At 32.6% G+C, this 24,860-nt stretch overlaps 1 protein-coding gene across 15 annotated transcripts in view; it reads right to left on the bottom strand.

The window, feature by feature from the left end:
- LOC145242380 (striatin-3-like) overlaps positions 1–24,860 on the bottom strand; it is a 416,873-nt gene that overhangs the window by 206,372 nt on the left and 185,641 nt on the right. For all 15 annotated transcript variants that reach the window (XM_080105396.1, XM_080105383.1, XM_080105385.1 and 12 more), the window contains exon 2: positions 3,524–3,627. In XM_080105396.1, coding sequence (XP_079961522.1) covers positions 3,524–3,627 — 104 coding nt within the window. The remainder of the gene's footprint in view (positions 1–3,523; positions 3,628–24,860) is intronic.

Raw genomic sequence — 24,860 nt, 5'->3', positions numbered from 1 at the left:
TATAAACAGTAATTGAACGCGTCAATGCTAATAGGCTAGCGTCATACCAATCCTCGTTGTTTATAGGCAATTTACATTAATTGCTATATTTCCATATAGATTAACATTGTTAATCTTGCATCTACTGTTATTATATGTATAGATCAATATGAGCAAAGATGTGTTTCGAAAACAAAACAAGTCTCGACTGGAACAGATTCAATGAATTCCCCATTTGTCTTAGTTTGCTGAAGAGAACTGCATTCAATTTATCAAGTTAATCTCAGCAAGATAATGATCGGTTTAACATCCGTTTTACATGCTGGCATGTGTTGGGCAGCTTTTAGAAACTGACTTCCAAACTAACTTATTGCTACCGGATTTTTATCCTTTTTCTCAAATCCATCCTCCTGGATTTTCATTAGCTTTCTCATCTCAACTGATTTTGTTACTTCAACTCTTTTAGACTCAAGAATCCTCATCAATTCTTTCAATGTGACGATACCAATGAACTTTTCAGTTCTGCACACTTATAATTTCCAGATTTTATCTTCCTCTGAGATCACTGGATCTAAGTCTTCACATTACACATCTATTATATCATTCTTTTACTACATACAACACTGACCAGATTTCACTTCCATACATTATCTCACTGTGCACAAGTTACTAATGCCTAATAGACTGATTTACTCAACAATTGTAACGCTGAACTAATTAGTAATGGCAGAAGTTCCCAACCTTACTCCATCCACTCTTTACTCTTGCAATCACACTAATACTAATCCCTCCCTGTGCTCCAATAGCATCACCAAGGTAACTTCTAAACAATATCTCAATAGATTCTATTACCAAAAAAAGGGGGGGGGGCAGTAACAATGTAACAAGATGTACTCTTAAGGAAACAGACAAAATAAAGAAATTGTCACTGCGCCATGAAACAGGCTTTCCAGAATCTGATCAACCTACAGATGACCAAACGATTAAAGGCAGCAATAGATGCATCACAACTCCTGATCTTTGGGTGATTGCACCCTCACTCTAGCAGTAGAGGATGCATTTTCTGGTGTAAAACATCAACCAGAATATGGATGCATCTTTGGAAGCAGGACGGCATCCATCGAACCAAGGGAGGATGTACTATGATTGTTTTTATCTCATCAGAGGAGCAGCATCTTTTGTGTTTATGTTTCATGGGACAATGATGTCTATTGTATCCAGGATCAAGGTCACCTTTAACAAAACATTCAGACGCTGTTTCTATGTAGATATTTTCTAATTGCCCATTTACATGGCTTGTTGCACTTTGCTATTTTTTGTCAATTCGATTAAATTTGGAAAACTTATGAAAATCAAGACTTTTATACAGACTGTTCTACTAATAGTGTTCTTCATCTTTACTGAACATTATCCTGATAAAGAATCAGGAGTCAGCAATTTTTGCAGGAATCAAAATCGATATTTTCTTATAAAAAATAAAAAAATTTCCAAATGCTGTTTCCTTTTTTCTTTCTTTTCCTTAGCATATCCTCTGTATATAGACATATATTAATGGAGATTTAGTAAATGACACCAAGACAGGTGTTCATAAATATGTAAGTATGGGATGATGGGAGTGTTCGGAAGATGCCAATAAAAAAAAAAAAAATGAAAAACAGTTTTTGAATTTTTGAGATGAGGATTGATAATCTGTGTTATTCAGGCTACTGTTTTCTGAACTCATTTTTATGAGAGATAGAAAAAACATGTAGGACTTTGAGTAATTAAAGCTTTCCAGAGCTTAAGTTGAATATTCATAAATAGATCATTCTGTAGTTGGGGCTTGATTGATTGGTAAACAATCAATATCTTTCATTCAATCACATTTACATTAATACATCTCAAATATTATGGTTAACATGTGAAAAATAAAAATAAAAAATACAAGTAAAAAAATAAAGCCTGTTCATCAATCTATCTAGTCCCAACCACATTAATCTATTCATACTTGCCACCATTATTTGTTAAAGTTGGTTTGATTGCTTTATTTAACAGTATATCAAACTGATTGGGAAATTCAGTTCATAGATCAGGTTTGAAGTATTTTTGATAGATCATAAGTCTGAGCTTTGAGAGGAGGCGCATGTTGGATCCAAGATGTGGATAGCTATGAGTGCACCAAGGTGCAGAGAAGAAATCCCTAATGATGAACTGAGAAATTAAATACCTAGATTTTATGTATGACATGAAAAGAACTTGGAATCTTAGGAAAATTTCCATCATTCCAGTAATCATATGAGCAATCAGACTCATGAAAAAGAATTTCCAAATTTACCTGTCAAATATACTATGTGAACCAAGTGCAAAAGAGATAGAAATAAGAATTCTGAAAGATCTTTCAACTGAAGTCTCTGAAATAGTGAATGAATGTTTTGCATCCAGTAGGATACTTCATCTCTAACCAACCAAAAAAAAAAAAAAAAAAAGGTGAGAAAATTGAAACATAAAAAAAATTGCATATGGAGTTTGAATGCCTACTAGACATTATCCTTGAGTGCCTTTTGTTTCTATATACATGGATTAGTCAAGATAACCTGACATCAGGATGCTTCACTCGACAAAGTAAACCCCGACCAAATATTAAAAATAACATACTATTCAACCCCCAAATGAAATCACCAAAAATGCCTATACACTGGCTCATATGAGAAATGGTGCACGTTCTAGTAATACTATCTCAAGTAAAAAGCACCAAGTTGGATATGCCACCAGACCAGATTTGGTTCTGGAATCCAACAATATCAAATGGAGGGCCCAAGAAAAATAAATTGGAGCACTGAAAAGAAGGAAAATTATTCTTCATTACTGAACTTGTTTGCAAAGTAGAGAAGAACCTTAAATATTTTGCATCTATATTTCTCATAAAGAAATCAGGTGTTATATCGAGGAACGGTGCACTTTAATCTGAAAGCTACCTAAAGTAAAATAAAAAAAGTCATATCATGTCATGGTGAGAATTGGATATAGTAGAATATGAGAATCAACCACTTGACCAGCACTTGTTGGAAGTGACCGTGGTATAGTGATTAACGACATGAACTGATGACCTGAGTGTCCCAAATTCGAATCCAGTTCATTCCACTTTTATTTGGGATGTTGGCAACCTTCATGTAGTTCCTCGCATAAGTACTCGATGTCTTTCTAGAAAGAACTGACTAAAAAAATATTGGGGAAACCAGTGTCAACAATAGAATCTTCAAATTCATACGATATGATGACCATTACTGGTGTCTAATATAATTAGAACTATATTTACTTTTCAATAAAGATAAGCATATTTTATCTATAAATATGTTGCAGTTCATGCCTGTTTGTTAATGCTATATGAATGTATGTAGGCTTCATACAATATTACCTAACATACTTGGATCAGTTTATTTTCATCAAAGAAAATACAATATTATTGCTAAATAATGAAGTTTTTCAAAGATTTTTTTTTAATTTCATTTAAACATATGTTTAATAGACAACTTGTGAAAACATTCTTAAAAACAGCTGAACTTACCTTTCCGATTTCAAAGCATATTCCAACATTTTAATTCTTCTGACTAAGTCCTGCTTCAGATTTTCTTGTCCTTTTCGCTCACCTTGCAAAAATGCTATCCGTGCCTAGAAATACAAACAAGAAAAATATGTTAAAAAAAAAAAAAAAAATATGGAGAATCTTTTCTAACACGCTCTTCCTGTTATACATAAAGAACAATTTTCAGAGTTACTAAATTATTAAATAAGGCAAGAAACTTACCGGCCACCATGTGCTATTGAACACATGTCTACAAATTAAGATCTACATTAACTTATCACAGACTATTCGTGAACTGGAGAAGGCCATCACAGATAAACTCGGCCATATCCAAGTGTGTTTTCTATGTAGTAATGCACATTGGGAACATATTGAATGGTGATAAAACATTTAAAATTACAGTCATTAGAGCAGTGATTCTTAACCTGGGAGGAATGACTCCACCCCCATCTCACCTGAGGGAAATTTCAGGGTTTGAGGGCTGGGAGCAATTAGCACGACAAATTAGCAGATACAAATTAACAAGAAAAACAGTGTGCATCACCCATCCTTACTGAGGGGAAGGGAATATCATCGATACATGATGAAAGGTTTCACAGACTAAAAAAGGTTGAGAACCACTGCACTATAGGATCATAACAGTATAACTATTAGTTTTCAGATATTGAATATTCTCTCATAGTAGTTAATACAACTATACTGCTAAAACCGCAACACCATCTACTACATATCTTCTATCAATTGCGTGCGGGATATATTGGAAAAACAAGCACCCGGTTCTGTCCCAGATTTAACAACCATAAAATCTGATTTGGTTGGTTGTTTTTGTTTTACGGCATATCAACCCTTTTTGCGTTATTTAATGCTGAATCCAAAGATTTAAGAAAAAAATTTTTAATAGAATATATTTGTTGATTTCACGTCGGTTTCTATTTAACCCATAGTTGGGACCCTAACAGGCACTAACACTCCGGGTCAGAGTGGACCTGGGAGCAATGGTAATTAAAGGGTGGCTCCACACTCCCCAAAGCCCACAAGCTGGGGCCTCACCACTGGATATAGTTTAAGGTCATATCCAGGACCCCCATTGAGGGACTTTTACTCTCTGCAGGGGAGGCAATCGACGTATTCTAATGCCCCACCGACAGGGCCCATAAAATCTGAAAAAAAAATGCTCATATATATATATATTGCCAAATCACAACATAGACAATATAAAATGCATTCTTTTACAGACTTTTGTTCCACACGCAAAAGAAATAAAACTAAATACATATGCAATTTACACACACACAGCTTTATTACAGATATAGAAACACAACATTACAATGATTTGTTTTTTTCAAACGCTCATCTCAATCAGCAGACTTCATGTTCCATTAAATGGTTGAAATGGATGTTTTGAACAAATGGACATGTTTAAAATAAAGAACTTACATCAGTACTCATTTCTTGAGTTAAAAAAGTGACAGGATCACTGATCTTCAATAAAATAGTATATATTATAAAGCAGTCAAATGGCCAAACAGTTAAATGCAATCTAGGTGCCACCTCTTCATTAGCTACTACACACAGTTGTAAGGGAGGCACCACTCTTTCCCCATGATTACTTCACTTACCCTTGATCCTCAGCTTTTCATAATGGTAAGTGTTTTAAATAAAAGCTTATCAAGTACCACTTTTCGACTCTTTGGTAGGACGACCAAGAATTTAACCCTAGTCTTCTCACCCATAAGAAAACATTGAGTATTATGATAAATGGGCTTCTAAATGACCAATTAAGGGCTGCTCCAAAACTAATCAACCAAAAAATAACTTCTATATTTTAGTGCTTTTGATTTGCTCGTGACCGATTCTACAAATATAAAAGGTGTTTGAAAATTCAATGACATAACTTCAGGATTTTGTTCTGCATGTGTAAAAGCTCTCTTATTGTAGAAGTACTTTTGTAATAACATTTCATTACTAGTTTAATTTTTCTTATGGTACACTTCTTTCTATACCTCATCTTTGGTTAGTGACTATTAGGGCTAGGACAACAGCATATTCTTTTCATTGTTTTGACTCTAGAGTGTGTATCTGACACAGTTAATCAACCAAGAACCACATCACTCTATATAAAAGCATATAAGATATCAACGGATACACACTTGAGAGTCAAAACAATGAAAAGAATATGCTGTTGTCATAACCCTAGTTATAACAGCTATATATACATAATCCTGGTACAACAGCATATTCTTTTCATTGTTTTGACTCTCGAGTGTGTATCCGTTGATATCTTATAAGTTTTTATATAGAGTGATGTGGTTCTCAGTTGATTAACTGTGTCGGATATATACTAGAGAGTCAAAACAATGAAAAGAATATGCTGTTCTCATAGCCCTAGTGATTATATTGTATTCTATTATCGGAAATAAAAGACAACATCAGAAGAATGCTAACCAGGTCTCCCAGGTTGACTATTAAAGTAGCTCCTGCCAATCATGAAACTCAGATTTGTTTTTCTAAAAACACACTTTTTATATTAGTTTGGTGTCATCTTATTTGCAATCCTGTCGTCAGGATGGTGTTTATTGTTCCCATGTATAGAATAATGCCCTATCACACACACCCATTGCACATGTTAAATATTCACAATAAACAGGAATGTGAGTAGCCAAAAGTTGAAATCAAGATAAACTTTTCAACATCTCCCTTTTTTTCTAAATTACTCCAATCAGTTTAAGTTAAAAAAAAAGTGAAAATTAAGAGAAACACATCGTGTGTGTATATGTGAGGAGAAAGAAACAGGAAGTCATTCTTTGATGAAACAAAAGTCATCTAACTCACTTATCCCTATCATGCATCGTTTCACAGCAAAATTAACATTTTCGGTTTTCAGAAAGAACTGTCATGAGAAGGAAAAGGAAGGCAAGACAGAAAAAGAAACAGAAAAACAGGAAAAGAGAAAGAAAAATAATGCAATAGAGGAAGAGAAAGAAACTCAAGCCAAACAAGAAGGGAAAAATAAGGAGATAAGGCGGTAGTGATTTGGCAGAAATAAGTCTTTTATATACAAAGTGGATTTCAACCAAGAAGCAGAGAAGTGAATTAAGTGAAAATCCATTGTGGGGGTTAAAAAAAAGTGATTTTTTTTTTTTTTAAGGAGCACTTACATTTCTGAATAAAGAAGTTGATTAGCATTAGCTTCAATGACGGATAACACAGAAACCTAGCATTTCAGATCTATCCACACATAGAATATAATCGCAACGAAAAACACTGCTTATGCTTTCTAAGTTCCAATTCCGAGGCAGCACGACAAAATTTGGGTCAGTTTACACCTGCACAATGTCTTAAAATAGAGTTCAAAAATCTGTTTACAGGACGAGAAAACCGATAGAAATCTCATCTAAAAGATCCTAATGAGAATATCAGCCAACTCGCACAAAATAGTTCCATTTTATTTTTGCCTCCATAAAATAAAACGAAAAATATTTATGCATGCTGAAATTCATACTACAGTTGAATTTCTCTCCATCCCCACCTATGCCAGGGAGATGTAAAATTGGAATTTGAGAGAGAAAGAAATTTTACTTATTCGATTCAGAAAGAATCTACTAACTATGGCTGACTCCTTATAAATTAGAACTGGTTATAATTAGTAGAAATTAATTACAGTAAGTTAAAATTTCAATAAAAAAAAATTGAATTTTTAATTATCACGGATGTAAAGTGGTCAATGGTAAAATAATCTGAAAACTAGATAAATTTGTCAACCTGGGTCCCATGAGGTGTGTGTGTGTGTGTGTGTGTGTGTGTGTGTGTGTGTGTGTGTGTGTGTGTGTGTGTGTGTGTGTGTGTGTGTGTGTGTGTGTGTGTGTGCGCGCGCGCAGAGAGAGAGGGGAGACAGCACAAAAAAATAACATTTTTCTTAAATAACTCCAATTAATTTCAACTAAGTCAAAATTAAGAGAAAAACACAGAGTGCATATGTGGTGGAAAACAGAATCATTCTTTGCTGAACTAAAATCATCTAACTCCCCCACCCCCTCATGAATTGCTTGAAGTTTTAGTGTTCACAGCAAAATTAACATTTGCAGCAAAATCTGTTATAAGAGAGAAAATCAGCTTTTTCTTATAAAAAAAAAGCTGATTTTGATTAAAAAAAAAAAAAAAAAGCTGAGGGTTGCCATATATGAGAGGATCTACCGAGTTAGCAGAAATCTATGTCTGACTTCATTATTTTTATGCTTAACTAGCTATACTTCGCCAACATTGCCCGTCATGCATCAAAGTCATTTTAGTTTTATTCATTTATACATTCTTTTAAACTTACACAGAAAAAGAAAAAATTCTAGTTGTAAGAGAACTTTTTCTGTTCTACAATTAAAAATAGGAGTTATTCCTCTTGGTTAATTTGAATTTCTTGTTCATTAGTTAAAAATGTTGCATAATATAGATTTTGTCATGGTTGAATCAAGTAATTTTAGAAATAAATTGTAGCAAAACACATTATGCTGTGAATGGTATAACAATAACAAATTAAAATTAGCTAGTCAGAAATAAAGTTTGATCTTTTCGATGAGATAAATTTATAAATATAGACTGTTACAGAATAATTATTGTAGCTATAAAATGTATATTTTTGAAACATTCAAGTAAAATGTACTATGAAAAATATTAAAACAAAATGTTTCAGAATTTTTTTAGATGAGGATTCGTTATTCATATTATCTGGATTCTTTGGACTATTTTTATCTTGAATGTCATTTTCACAACGTTTCTGTTGATGTAACTCCGACCTGATTCAGGTGTATCTTGTCGAATTTGGGAATGTTTCTGTCCAACTCGGGAGGACACATGGTGTAGTGATTAGAGTACTAGGAAAAATTCAATTGTAAAGCGATATTCTCCTAAAGTTTAAAGGTTCAATTCTCAATGTGGGCAACAGAAAAATACAACTGCAAATTACTTCTATCCAGTTATGGCTGATGGAATGAGAGCATGCTACTCTCGTGAAGTAAAAAAAAAGTATTTTGTTTGAAATTCCATCCAAATTACCAAGTTCGATAGAAACATTCCAGAGTTCGATGACATACACCTGAAGAAAGTCAGAGATTACATCAACCGAAATAATACGATTAAATTAAAATGTTAATGCCTATTTAAATAGTCAATTCAATGACAGTATAAATTTAGTATAAAATGTGTTCAGTATAAAATTAACAAATCTTTGTTGCTACCAATATAAGTCATTATTTTATGTTTCTCGGATAATCCTATCTTTAATCTCTTTATCATACTGAACATTTTAAAGAAAAAACAAAAAAGGGCATTTTCGGCTAAAATATCTAACAGGGTTTTATCCGTGTATTAATACCATATATGGTTTGCTTCTGTGAAATGTTTATTATTCTTTAAAGTAGATTGCTTTTGCTTTACGGTATATCAACCCTTTCCAGGTTATTTAATGCCAAATACAGACATTTGGATGATTTTATACTTCAAGTTCTTTATATCTTTAAATATTCATTCATGGTGTTTGGTTTGCTTTGGTTGTTCTGTAGAAAAGAATTGTTTTTGTTTTCGGCTTTGCAGAACATGATTGAGTTTTGCAAAAGAAAAGGGGAAAAAAACATTATCCATGTTTGGTGAATTTTTTGTCTGAAAGTTGGTAACTTCAAACAGCCTGATCTGGTAGCAGCAGAAGGTTTGGAGGAGACTTTGCCAAAAGAGACAACAATTCCAGAAAAATATTGATTACACGTGTGCGTCCATTCATCTGACGAGTGAACAATTGGATGAAAAGTAATATAAGGAATGGGAAGAGGTCTATTACTCTCTGAATTACTCAAGACTTCTACTCTGTCATGACTGATGGAATGAGAGCAAACTACCCCTGTAGACTAAATAGAGTGTGTCATTCAAAATTTTGTACCAGTCCCTGAGTTTAACCTAACGTACAAGATGAGAGCAGTAGTTTGAAATAATCCAAATTATTAATCGTCATCTCAAAAATTCTGAACATTACTTTAAAGTAATATTTTTCTATTTTTACTCAAACAAAAGTCAGCAAAATAGACAAAGTTCGCCTACTTTTTTTTTTTAATGGAAATCGCTTCAGACAAGGCATGAAACCATTTGATGTAAGGAGCTAAAAAATACCACTTCAAGATCACAAACTATCGAATGATAAGTATTAGATGGATAGATTTTGATCTAAAATACAGCAATTCTTCCCCCTTTGTCAGAAACATTACTCATTGAATGTAAGGACTAAAGAACAAAATAAGAGAAGTGAGACTTACAAAGCTGCTAAAAATGAACCCATCGTCTTCGTTTTACTCTATCATTTTATTCCATTACTAAATAGTCGAGCATTACAACTGTCGAACAAGGAGTATCAAGCATGTGTATGCAGTGTGATTATGGATGGAAGTGAAAACTAGCCAGTAAGGGTCAATGTATTGCATGGAGAGAAATGATGTTAAAATCATATGCAAGCATTAAAGACAGGCTTAAATCTGATGATTTGAGAGAAAGATTAAACCTGGACATTATAGGAAAATGTGTGCAAAACAGGAGACTTTGTTGGTATGGTCTCGTTAAAAGAATAGATGAATTCTTTGGTTTGTACATGTAAAACAGTTCACACAAGGGAAAGCCAAAATAAACATGTGGGGAAGTGATGAGGATGGATTTGATAGAAAGAGGGATAAATAAAGATCTGGCCAGAGATAAACTAATTTGGAAGTCAATTTCTAAAAGTTTTCCAACACACGCTAGCATGTAAAACAGATGTTGAATCGATTAGAATAACCATTTAAACAACAAACGTTACATTGTTTGAACACTTCAATCATTACTAAGAAAAAAGAAGAAAAAAAGGCAACATTTTTATAACACAAAATCTAACGTGATCCTCCTTTTCTCGTGCAAAATGACACACCTTTAATCAGCAAAAAAAAAAAATTACAATTCTGTCTGCAATCCAATTATAATTGTTACAAATAAACTTCATTTGATGCCTGATTTGTCCACCAAGTTTCAGTTACAGATATCCAACATTTTTTTTTGTTTTATCATTGTTCAATGATGTTCACCAATTGTGTATCTCCGCATTGCATTTGCAAAATAGTCAATAGCTGTGATAGATCTTGGCACTACCCTGATTTTTAGCTATGATGCCTCATCTTCAGTTCAGGAATAGTCATTATCTTTTGAGATAATCCCACAGACAAAAATTCTGGGTGGTTATGGTCCAGTGAGTGTGAAGTTTATTCAGCAAGACATTTTCTACTGATGAGACAATCACCAAAGTGTTTTTGTACCGATTCCAATGAGTGTGGGGAGTTGCAATACCGCCAAAAGGTCATTTACACTCAGTGTTTATTGTAGATGAAAATGAATGGTCACTATGGAGCACTACTTAGTGGTCATTAAGAAGTTTTGAACAACTTTGGGCAGACAGCCAAGTTTTGTGAGATGAACATGAATGGGATGCGGCAAAAGATGTCAAGAGTTAGTATTTACCTCCTTCCTATTGTGGAGAGATGTGAGAAGGTTGGAAGATGGGGATTGAAAAGTCAGTACTCAAGAGGCACAACACTCTGGCCTACAAAAACTGTCTGAGCAGCCCTGATTAGTATTCTCTGGTAAGGCTGACTCAGGCAATTAGCAATAAACTAACTCATGTGTTTGTCCAGACCCCTCCATTTCACAAAAAGACAAAAATAATGAAAATGTTGTATGATGACGGAAAGAAAATATTATACACCCCAAAAATTGTGTAAATTAATGAAGTAATTTTATTTTATAAAAAAAAAAATCATTTTTAAGCAAATTTGAGTTTTTCCCATGTTTTTCCCCATGTTAAGAATGGCTTTCTAAAATCTCTATTTCTGGTTCTTTCAGACAGTTCTTAAGATGGTATCGTGAAATCGTCACTCTTTAAAATTTGATTTTCTTATTTAAAAATAAAAATACTTGATCAATCTACATGATTTTTGGTGTACAATATTTTTTTGATCATGGATACATACATCGTACAAATTATTTTTTATTTTTATGGGAAGTGGGGGAGCTCTAAAAAAAACTTAACCTATTCTAATACTGTGAGATGGTAAAATCTTGGTGAGTGGACCACCTATAATTACACATAACCATATCTCAGCCCAATAGAGAAAAGGTTATTTAGCCCAAATGACCCAGACTATCAGAATAATTGTGGAGGACATATTGTAGACTTGGTATGGAAAACATCACCATGTGCAAGGTCAAGTTGACCCTTTAGGTTATTATTGATAATTTTGCATGTTGTATTCAGGTGCTCATTTGGAGCCTATCATTGAACACTAACGAAACAAAGACATAACTGAAACTTGTTGGACAATTATGTTTCGGTTCTCATCTTGAGTGTTACATGTATTATCATTATTATTTCATGTAGCAATTTAAAATTTTAGAAAGAGATATTTTATATATCCAGTTTCAGTATTTATTGAAGTATTTATTTATTTATTCATTCAACACATTAAAAAAATGGAAGTTATCCTATTCCAAATGGTCCTCATGTGAACATTAATCAGTATTAAAATAGCTTTACAAAGATATACAACTTGACCATATTGTGAAGTAGTAAAATATTTTAGATGAAGGAGCAGGTACTACATACTGCCATTTTGAATTGTGCCCACTTCTATAAAACGCTGTAGCAACAGTTCTAGTGGAAGGCCCATCATGAAATTCGGAATATATATTGTCCTAAGATAGACAAATCTTTTGCCAAAATTTAAAAACAAAATTAAAATACAGGTTTTTGAGATAAGTCAGGTAAAAGGTCAAGGTCAACTTTTTTATTTGACCTCAAAAAAAAAAAAAAAATACCCAAATAAAATTGTACATGAATCCAAGTACTTTAGAATGATATATGAACGAACTTCGTAGGTCAATAAACAATTGAGATATCGTCTTTTAAAATTGGTCACTATTCACATTTTTTGACATTTTTCGTAAAAAGGTCAAAGTCATATCTCAGGAACCACTTGACCTTGAGAAGTTTAATAGGTGCCACTCAATTTTCATAAAGATCTATAAGTGTACCTATTTACTATGCCTCCCCACGGGACAGAGTTAGACACCAGGGTCGTTTTTTAACGTGGAGAAAAGGTACAAAAATAAAAATTGTCTCAGTCGTGAAGGATTTCTCCTCCACGGAAAGAGAACAAGAAATGGAAGTGCAGCATCTGAAGAACAGATACTACACTTTGATCTTGACCAAAAAGGCCAAGAAGTGTAGCAAATTTGAAAACAATCCGTGTCGGACATGGTATCTTCCGTCTTTACTCTCTACATGCTGAATATCTATCTATCTTAAGTGACGTATAGGGACAAAACCGCCATACAACTTCAAATAATATATCCAAGTTTAATGAAATTCAAACAATGTGTATAAGATTATTAATTTAGACAGTTTTCAAACATTTCAACTTTTGAGAATATTTGTGGGTGAAACTGGAGAAGTGTGTCATGGAATCACAGGTAAATGGTTGATCTAAGAATCAGATTAAACAATTTGGACTCAGCACTTTCAATTCAATGTCCTCATCAATATCAGAAGTTCTTAAACATTTTTTTTTAAACTCATTCAAACTTAAAAGTATGTCAAACTAACATTAGAAACAAATGTTTCAACATTTTAGCATTCCATTTCTAAGTTTAATATTTTCTATTAACAAATTGAACAAAATATTTCAGAAAAATAAACATAAAAATAAGATTGTGCTATATATATATATATATATATATATATATATATATATATATTCAAAACATCATACAGATTTAGCTTTTATTTTTTTTTTTTTATTAAAAATATAACTTTTCTTTATGTTTCTGAATGTTTGAGATGATAATTTGTATTATTCCGATCTCCAACCTTCTTCAAATGTATCTTGTTGAACTCTGGAATCATCCGGTCACACTCAAGAACCTGTCTGAAATTTTGAACATAACCCTTTATTTAATTTACAGCTAAGAATGTTCTCATTCCATCAACTGACCAAATAGAAATTTTAAATAATTCACAGTTGTATTTGTAGTATCGCCTGCACTGAAGACTGAACCTTCAACTTCCAGAAGAGTTTCACTTGAAACTGAATTAAGTTGATTAACTTAAGCATTCCATCAAAATTCCGTACAGATTTCAATGTTTGATAAGATGCACCTTAAAAGGGTCAGTTTGTGCTGGCTAAAACATTGTGTAAATAATATATAGAACAGAAATTTGAATAATCCAAATTATACGAACTTTTCTTTGAGATAATCAAACTATTACAGGTCTATGAGGACAGGTAAAACAGATTTTTAATTTTGTATCCCTACACTGAACTAATAAACTATTGAAATTGGTTAAAAGCACAATGTTTCTGCTTAATTAGTAGCGGTGTGGATAAAGCATTTGTATTCAATTTCAAAATTTTATATCATCTTTCTCACACAATTATTTATTTTTCTCTGTATATCATTCTAATGATGCAAAACTTTTTTTAAAATTATTTTATTGCAATTAATAGTAAATATATATATATATTAGGAGGTATGTATTTGGTAAAAAAAAAAAAAAGGGGGAAAAGTGCTCAATACGTTAGTAGAGCTAAATATGTTTTTATTATTTCAACCTTGTGGATTTTTGCTTAAATCATTACAAATTGTTTCAAACGACAGGACAATAAAATTATCATGCTGATCTTGTCAGACAATTTAAGTCAAAATAAATTAGAAGAAAGATTATTTTAAATTACAAATGAGCATCAAAAAACAATATATATATATATATATATATATATATATATATATATATATATATAAAAATTTTAAACTGAAGTGAAAGTTTTGGGAAATCCCGGTAGTAATATACAAAGTAACCTAAAAAAGTTCTGTTCATTTTTAAAATAAAGTAAACATATTTAATGAACATTATTATGAATTTTGGAATACATTATTATAAAAAATATGGTGAGCTGCATTTTATTTACTTTTTGTTTTTACAAATGTAAACATTGAGGGAGGGCACACACACACACACACACACACACTATATATATATTTATATAAGAACCGATCATGATAAATTTTGGAATAGTCTCGGCAACATTGTAAATAACATGGGAATATTATTTTTTGTAATCTTCACCATTTTTTGTAATTTCACCATCGAAACTTGCAATCTTCACCATTTTTTGTAATTTCACCATCGAAACTTGCACTCACTCACAAAAACCTTAAAATAAGTTAGTTCCAAAAATTTTAACAGAAAAAAAAAGTGCTCTTCAAATTTGGAGTTATATTAAATAATACATTTTAAAAGGATTGTTCATGTGATCATGTATGTACTTGATAAAATCTTAAACTATTGAACTTATTATAAATTATGGAATATGTATTCTAGGCGACAGGGTATGTGATGTGGGCACATTATTATTTTTTCCCAGCAGTTTAAGGAGGTGCTACCAAAACTGTACAATACAAGGAAAGGAAGAAGCATTAAAATTTAAAACTAATGTTACATTCATTGCTTATATTTGCCTTGGGACAGGTATTTGTCTTGTACATTCTGATTCTAAGGACAATGTAATTGTAAACGTAGTTAAGATTCATTTTTATTTTAAACTTTATACTGAAATGTTCGCATTCAGTCATCTTAAATTTCATCTTGACACATGACTTAAGCATTATTAAGTCATAAGTGCAGCTGGTGATTGTGTAATGCTTGCTTCACTGGAAAGAGCAGTCCAAAAGTAACACCTCCTAATTGTTTATTCCGTTTGAATAAATCTGAGAGCATTGCAAATTGCATTGTTATGATGACTGAACTTATGCATTCATGACCTGAAAGTTTCATCTCTTTCTTACAAATATTGATGGTGTGAGACTAAGAAAGTGCTGTCGTGGATGTGCATCAGAAGCACAGATGCATCATAGAATTTCTTGCAAAAGTGCATTGAGAATGGTGATGACTATGTAGAAAAATTATTTTTAGAGCAAAAAGGGTTGCTCATTTTGATGGTACCACTCTCATCTTCGTAGGTCTTCAACTTTGAGTAAAAAAAAAAACAAACAAAAAAAAACTAGGAGGCTTTACTTTTTGAACAAACACTTGTATAAATTCCAAAAGTGCACGCATACTTTTAGATCGTATCCATCAGCAAAAGGAGTGAAATATGTTGGAATATTTTTGGCATAATATCAGGGGATGATCACAAATATTTGGACGATTCTATTTATAACCATGGGTGTTGACAACGAACCAATCGGACACCAGAATAGTCTTATAAAATATACTGAATCTCTTTGAATTCTTCAATCATAGCTTTTCATCTCGACATGAGAAGGCAACTATGCTCTGTTGATTCAATACTATCACTTTGTACTTGGAATTCTTTATAACTCAAAGCTTCTTTAACTGGATTGGCGGTTGCCAATTTTTTTCTTGGGACAACTAAACTTAATACTTGCAATCGGATCATTTTCTTTTTTTTTGTGACGACAGATATTTCTTTTCTCATCCCTTTTTGGATCATTTTTCTATTACAAGAATGACTCTTCACTCAAGACAATCAGCACAAATAAAATAAGGAAAAGTATCTGATATCTTTCTCTTGTACAGAAATTCTTTTTTTTAATTTATAAAATTACTGTATATGATTATCTCTGATGACATCTATGTTTAGTGTATGTATCTATATGCGCATGTACAGGAGAAATCACAAGTTATTTAATGGAACATTTATACAAAATAAGATACCCTTGCCAACCATATTGTTCTTGCTTCTTTTTTTTTTTACACTGTGTATATTTTAGAAATAGTTTAATGGAATGTGCTCTGATGAACTCGTCGCACGTGTTTTCCCCCTTAATATAAATACACATGAGTAGCCCGATAAAATTCCATCTCTTAACTGTACCAGTCCCTAGATGCCAGAAAGTCTTCTACTCTAATAGTTTCATCTCTTGAACTTGGAATTCCCTCCCTGCTTCCATAACTGTACTAGCATGCAGAAATTTAAATTTAATGTGAACAGACATCTCACTGCTCATTTTCATACATAGTGCTCTTGCAAATGCTACCAAATAGTGATCTGTTACATCCAAGTGGCAATATGTCTTGTTTGGGGGGGGGGACTAAAAGTTATAAAACCACAGTTGAAAAGATACTTTGCAGGCTAATTTAAGGGCCCCTACAATACAACACTTACAATACAATATCCAATAACAAAGTTGACACTTGACCCTATAAAAATTCATGGGGACACATTGTTGAAAAGTAAAAGGGTACTTCTTAGAAAGCAATAGAATACGGGAAGAACATTATTTTTAAAAGTGTACCTGGCAAGATCCCCTGCAATTGTCCCTATCAGTCAAGATTCATATTGACCTTATCTCCAAGAGAATTTCAATGTAAAAACACACACAGTGAGGTGCCTCATACGGAAATAGGCCAAGTTCTTCGATTGTAAAATAATCGTTCCAAATAAAAAACTTTATTTTTAATGTCATTTCTTCATCGTCCAATTTTTGTGTAGCATTTTTTTTAATACACACTACTTAGTCACCAAGCTTAGTTCAGCCATTTTTAATGCTATTTATTGGAAATTTGTTTTCATGTTTACATTTTGATACTAAGCTTAGCCAAAGCCGGTGATTTGAGCTTGTTTTCTTTTTATCTTAGTCTTTTCCTGTTGAAAGGTGCTAGTGAATCTATCTGATTTCTACCAACCAGATTCTACCCCAAATTCAGTAATGATGAAATTTGGGTGCAACCACAGACACTAATGTATAGTTTTTAAATGATATTTGTTAAGCACTTATGCCAAACTACTAGTAGTAATCATAAAAGTAGTAGCATTTGTGTTTGTGTGCATACATAACTCTCCTACAGCCCACATTATTGACTAAATTTAGCATGACCAAACCTAGTATGATGATGGTCCCCACCATTTTTCAAGATAACGGTCTAGGTCATAGCTTATATATATATATATATATATATATATATATATATATATATATATATATATATATATACACACACACACACTCCTACAATCCACACCACTTGACTGATCATGACCAAACCTGGCATGATGATGGTGTACACTATTTTCAAGATCAAGGTCAATGGTTAAGGTTATATTTGAGATGGGTCTTCATAAACTCCACCACCTAGGGATGGTGCACACCAAGTTGAGGTATCTTTGCTATATATCTATAAAAGTGAACGTGTGTGTGTGTGTACATTTCCCTACATAATAACTGTCAATTTTTAGTCTACAGACTCGAAATTTGATATACAGGGTACTGAGATTTGGGAAAATCTATGTGATCGGTTTTCGGCCAGAAATTTGGCTGTTAAGGGGTCATAGTTCAACGATTTGACCTTTGAGAACTCTACCAAACTCCTCCGTCAATTTTGGGTCTAAACACTTGAAATTTTAGATATAGGTTCCTTGGACATGGATCTAACTTAATAACTTGATTTGAGCCCAAAACAATCAATTTTAAGGGGTCATAATAGGGGTCAAAGTTTTAAAAATTGATCTTTTTTTTTGTTTTGTTTTTTTTTCTTTTGCTCAGCATACACCTCCAAACACCCGGACAACGCCGGGCACCCATGCTAGTCTTTGATAAAAATGTGTTTGTGATACTAAACAAAGATTAACCATTGTGATTCTTTGTAATTTTTTCAATTTTATGTGTAACAATATAAGTGTAAACTTTGATATAATCTATTTGCTTTAACATCCATGGTTTGATTTCAGTCACTTCAGGATGTAGTTAAAAAATTTTAAACACCTCAAGCAATAATTGCTCTTACAACATCCACTTACAGCATCCAGCAAAGTCTCGCTTTGCTAGTAACATATTTTCCTTGTATGCATTTTTTTTTTAATTGCATTTTCACCCCAAATAAGGCACAGTGCCACTTTGATGTAGGGGGTTACTATCTGGGACATAATTTTCAGGGATACTATGTAGGAAGTTGAGTAGCAAGATGTCAGTTTACACTACACTTGAACTTCTGCATGTCAGTACAGTCTGGGAAGCAGGAACCCGGAAAGGAATTGCAAAGTCTAGCAGTCATAGAGAAGAAACTATTAGAGTAGAAGGCTTTCTTACATCTAGGGATCTCTATGGTGTAGGGGTGAGATTTTGTTGAAGGTATTTATGTCAAGGAGGAAGAATGGTTTGTAGTTGGAGCACCTACTATTAAAATACTTGTAAAATAGGCAGAAAGATGCGACATTTTGTGAACGTGACCGCAGTTGAAACCTAACTGATAGTGTGGGACCTATTAGGTTGGCGACTCTTTTGATCACTGTCCAAGAGGAAGAAACATGATGCACCAGCCCAAATATGGCAACACTCCATACATGGGTGAGTAGTGGATTTGTAAAGGTACAGGAAACTCTCAGGTGTAAGTAACTTTCTAGCACGGTAGAGAGAGACCACCTTCCTTGCAGCAGCCGTGGCAATGCTCTCAATGTATCTGTTTCAACTTATGTTCCCTTTGAACGTTAAGGTGAGGAGTTTAAAAGAAGTACTTTTAGATAATTTACCTTTAACCATTGCTATTGATGGTTGAGAAGGTTTCTTGTAATTATTGAAGGAAACAAGTTTAGTCATAGCAGCATTGAATGTGACCATCCATTTTTGTTCCCATTCCACTACAGATTGGCTGTCTTCCTCTAGTGTTTCTGTCATTTTCTTAGATATGTGTTCATTTGTTTTCCCCTCATATCTGTTATAGAGTGTAGTGTCATCAGCAAATATACCCATCTCTGAGACAATTTTATCAGGGAGGTCATTTATGAATATTAAGAATAATAAAGGTCCAAGGATAGACCCCTGAGGTACACCCGCATTTATATCATACTAGCAATCGGTGCCCGGCGTTGCCCAGGTGTTTTGAGGTTAATGCTGAGAAAAAAAAAAACGGTCAATTTTTTAAAACTTTGACCCCTAATATGACCTCCTAACATTTATTGTTTAGGGATCAAGTAAAGTTAATAAGTTAGATCCATGTCCAAGGAATCTATATCTAAAATATCAAGTGTTTACTGTTTAGACCCAGAATTGTAGGAGGAGTTTGGTAGAGTTCTCAAAGGTCAAATCGTTGAATATTGACCACTTAATCGCCAAATTTCTGTCGAAAACCTATCACATCGATTTTCCCAAATCGCGAATTTGGCCCTTTTTTAAAGCAGTTTGGCCTTCAAAATTTCTGTTTGGCCTTTTTCTTCACCGATGAAATCTGGAGACGCAACGGGAATTTTCGGCAAAAAAATGTTGTTACTATGCACATCTATGTAATGAAATACAATTTGTGGCAAAATTTCTGGAAAAACTAATGGATGGTTATCTCGCAATAGTCCGGACAATTCGCTAAATTATCTCGTCAAAACCATAAATCTCGAATTTTTGTGCATTTTTTTGGGGGGGGGGGGGCTAATTTGGCATAATAGTGTCCATTTAATAGTATTTTCTTGTAAAAATTAAAAAATAAGGAAAATTACCAAAAAAAACAAACAAGAACAACAAAAGTGTGCCGTATTTTTAAAAGTTTTATTGCGTTGTTTTTATTTGCTTTTTTTATTTCATCGGTGAAGAAAATGGCCAAACAGAAATTTTGAAGGCCAAACTGCTTAAAAAAAAGGCCAAATTCGCGAAATTTGGCCTTCAAAATTTCTGTTTGGCCATTTTCTTCACCGATGAAATAAAAAAAGCAAATAAAAATAACGCATTAAAACTTTTAAAAATACGGCACACTTTTGTTGTTCTTGTTTGTTTTTTTGGTAATTTTCCTTATTTTTTTATTTTTTCAAGATAATACTATTAAATGGACACTATTATGCTAAATTAGCCCCCCCCCCCCCAAAAAAAAAAAAAAAAATGCACAAAAAAACGAGTGAACGCGCGTATTTTTTTTTTTTAGTTTAGTTTCATAATGGCGGCCGTGGTGTCGGAGGTTCGATTGTTAGATTGTAAGTTAGTTTCGTATTTTTTTAAGTTGTAAATCGCAAGTTAGAAAAAAATTAAACCCTTCCAAGATGGACAATAAATAAGACCAAAATATTTTATGGTAAAGTTAAGAGCGTAAGAACTATACTTTTTTAGGAGATGTGATTATTGGATTAACCAATCAGAAATCGTCTGTGGCACACACATCTCTGTTTTTATAGATATATAGATTTATATTTATATCAAATTGTTTATATGTACGACTGTCGAGGACAAGATTTCATCAATATTTTCAGAATATTACTGAATTTGGGAATTTTTAACCAATAATACTGTTGGCTATTCTCAAAAAATGCCCCTGAATTTAAAATACAAAGTTAAATATCAATCTTTACAGATAAAAATAAAATCTAAATTTTACACATTGAAAAATATTCTAATAAGAGAACTTAAATTAATGAATCTTTTTATAATCTTCAAAAATACAATGTTTCTGAATTTCTCTTTAAATGTAAAAATAAAATTGACTTTTTGACATTTTGAGTTTCCATAGAAATTCTGCATGTCGGTTGTTGATTGCTATGATGGAGCGAAGGTTGGTTTCTGTTACTAAACTCTTGCTTTTTAGGGAATAATTTAGCAATTTTTTAGGAAAAATTGTTTAGTTTTTTTGTTTGTTTTTTTTTTTTTTTTATTCGGTATCTTAAGACTTTACTTGACTAATTATCTTTGAAATAGTTCCAGAAAACTAATATTTATGTTTCACAGGATTTTTACAATTAATTTATTTCAATTTCAGCTTAATTTTTGAGTTTTCATAGCCCGATAAAAATATTTTTCATTATAACTTAATTTGTTTAGTGTAAAAATAGATTTTTTTTCCTTTTGAAGATTAACTTTAGACTTTAATCTTTCAAACACAATCAAAAAAATAATTGGATCAACTTATAAAAATTATAATAAGCCGACTTTCATAACTATGGGCCCTATCAGTTTTCATTGTTAAATTGTAAGTAACTCGTCAAAGATCTACTGGATTGTTGTGAGACCTGTTATTTTGTACAGCTCCAAGTGCTTACCAACAAGGAGAAAATCAACGCAAAAATTCTTTATTATGGAAACCAAAATACTCTACTGGTGGCTAACTGGAATTGCACTATTTGACCACGTCTGCAATAAGGATATCCAAAGGTAGTACGACATCACACTGAGAGCAAGGGAATGATGGTTCGGATGATTTGGACATGTGCTGAGAGCAAACAACCACACTGTGATGAAAATTGCTTTTGCATTTGAAGTAACTGGGAAGCAACCAAGATGAAAGTCGATAATGAGATAGGCAGGCAAAACTCAGTAAAATCAGCTTTCATCCAGCCCAGGCATGTGATCATGTCAAATGTGATCCAGCATTGTAGATCATGCCATAATCTGGATTTAATGCACAAGAAAATAATGACATTTAAGTTTGGGATAGAGTTAATGCACATTGTTATTTAATTTTTTTTATGCAGTTACTTTTGAAAGTTTTGTTTTGGGGGGTTTACTTTTTAAATATGCAGTTACTGCTAAAAAAAAATTTTTTTTTTTAACGTTTCTGAATTTTTGAGACAAGGATTTGTATTATCATTCATCAGACTACAGTTCTTATCTTGAGTGTTATTTTCACAACGTTTCGGTCGATGTAACCTCCGACCTTCTTCAGGTGTATCTTGTCGAACTCGGGAATGTTTTTGTTGAACTTGAGAATTTGGGCGGAACTTTGAGCGGACCTCTTTATTTACTTAACAGGGGTAGTGTGCTCTTGTTATGTCAGTCATGACTGGATAGAGATCCTAAGTAATTTGCAAATGTATTTTTTTTTTTTTTTTTTTCAGTCATCCACACTGAGGATTGAACCTTCAACTTTCAGGAGAATATCACTTTTACAATTGATTTTTCCCAGTACTCTAACCACTGCCCCACGGGTCCTTGCAGACTACACCTGAGAATGGTTGGAGGTTACATCAACCGAAACGTTGTGAAAATCACACTCAAGATGAGAACAGTAGTCTAATGAATAATAATACAAACACTTTTTTTGTTGTTTTTTTTTTTTAAAGATGTTTTAATGGAACAAAAACAAAACTGAAACCCCTCATCCCTTCATAGAGCTGAGAGGTAGATAATGTGGATTCAAATGTCCTTAATTAGAACCATTTATTTCAATTGTGTACTCTTAGAACGAAAACCGATATTGAACTGACTTTTGTTTGCTTCAAGGTTGTCCTATTTTTGCTTTTGTTTAGATGAAAGTTCATGTTTTAAAGTGTGTGCATTTGAGTGTTGCTATCTTGCTCTTAAATAATAAAATTTTGACTGTTGTTTCACTGTCCACCCGACAAAATTATTAACCGTTGCCCTAGAGTGACCTTCTGACCTTTATAAGCAATGATTTGTTTAAAAAAAAAAAAAAAAAAAATTAAGTAAATATGACGATAACAATGAATTCACTTTGACTTCAATATGTAATGAAGTGGAATCATAGGTGTTGTCACACCAGCTGGGCATTTGTTCATTCTTTGTTGCGTCGCATTCACATATTAGATAATGCTACCAGAATGTTCATGTTTTATGGCATCTCAATCCCATTTTGATTACTTAATGCCGAGACATATTACTCATTAGAAATGAAAGACCAATTCATTGCAAACAAATAAACTACTATTTTACTTAGGGTTGGGGGACTGAGGAATCACTTTTTTTAATGCTATCACAGGAAGTGAATGCAACAGATCTGACTGAATATTACAACACTTTAATTGGAGGTATTAACTCCAAAATGGGGATGGATACTCTTAATTCTGAGAGAACGTTGATGTTGTTCAATGTAACATGTACAATATTGCGTTTATGGACATAAAACATTCCCATCTTAAAGAAAAAGGGTTACTTGTCAATATGATGGGTTTAATATATGTGGGTTAAAACTGTCTTTCACAAAAGAAACTGAGGTTGAAAATTATGGCCGATTAAATTGTATTCCCATTTCTTTTTACATGGTCCAAATTAAAGGTTAAAACAAAATTATTGATTTACTACTAAAAGAAAAATCTAGTTTGATCTGTACTGTAATATGAATCATATTACGAACATTCAAAGTATTAGCTGTGGAAATTAATCATATATGAACAGTCAAAGTTGTGCTTCCACGACATTTTTGTATATTTTTCAATAGATTTTGCTATATGTTTAGGCTGGTTTAATCTAATTTTAATTTTATTGCGGACCATTATCCTCATCTTTTTCTTAGATTTTTCAGGATAATGGTCCACAATAAAATTAAAATTAATAATATTCATCTCAATAATGAATTCCAATTAAAATAATATATGGTTTAATCTAATAATTATTGCTTTCATTATGATTAATTGTTATTTACCAAAAGATGGCATTTCATTTGTAAGGATTTGGTTTTTTATCTGCAGTTTTAATTATAAACAGACTTCTGGACCACTATCGCACAAGATGGCAAATTTTCTAATTTCCAACAAACTTTGGATACTATTGTGTTATGATTATGTTTTGCAAAAATCTATGTGGCCACATTAGAAGTTATTTAGATATGATGAAAATAAAATTTCGGTTTCAAATAACTGGTATATAAAACTTGGATCCGTTCTGGTTAAATGGTAAAATAACAATTTTCATTGCTAAACGCATACACTGAGTGGATACATCTTAAGAATTAAGCCATCCTTTTAAGTTTTTTTTTTCTTTATAAGCCGGATGCTGAGAGTTAAGTCGATTCATTCAGGCTCATCGCAGGAAGTAACATTGATAAATACCAATATACTAAGAATAATCACTACAATCCATGGCGCTTACTTTTTCCTGCTGATAGGATGTCTACATAGAACATTTCCTCTACAACCCTCCCCTCTCCATCCTTTTCCCTTAAGGAGATAATGCTGCTAATAAGGTCAGCGCCTAAGATAACATTACTTTGAGCAATGTAGTATCACTATAAATAATGATTAGATGTGTGCATGTAGTGCATGTATGTGTATATTCATACATCCATATTTGCCTTTCCTTCTAATAACTACAAATCAGTATGTAACAAGTGACAATACACTCCATCTCTTCTGTATTTGGTCAGTAAGAGAAATCCTTCTAGACGGAGACAATTTTTGTTCCAATCTATATATCCTTCCACATAAAAAAAACGACCTCTGGTCTGTGAGAAGACAAGTAAATAAGGAACGACAAAAAGCAAAGAGATGCTAAATAGAAGAAGGTGCAAAGCGATATATTAAATATTAATAAAAGTGTCATA

The sequence above is a fragment of the Euprymna scolopes genome, chromosome 21, assembly GCF_053919585.1.
Source record: "Euprymna scolopes isolate OS-2025 chromosome 21, ASM5391958v1, whole genome shotgun sequence".
Taxonomy (NCBI): Eukaryota; Metazoa; Mollusca; class Cephalopoda; order Sepiida; family Sepiolidae; genus Euprymna; species Euprymna scolopes.
This window is presented reverse-complemented; position numbering and strand designations above follow the sequence as displayed.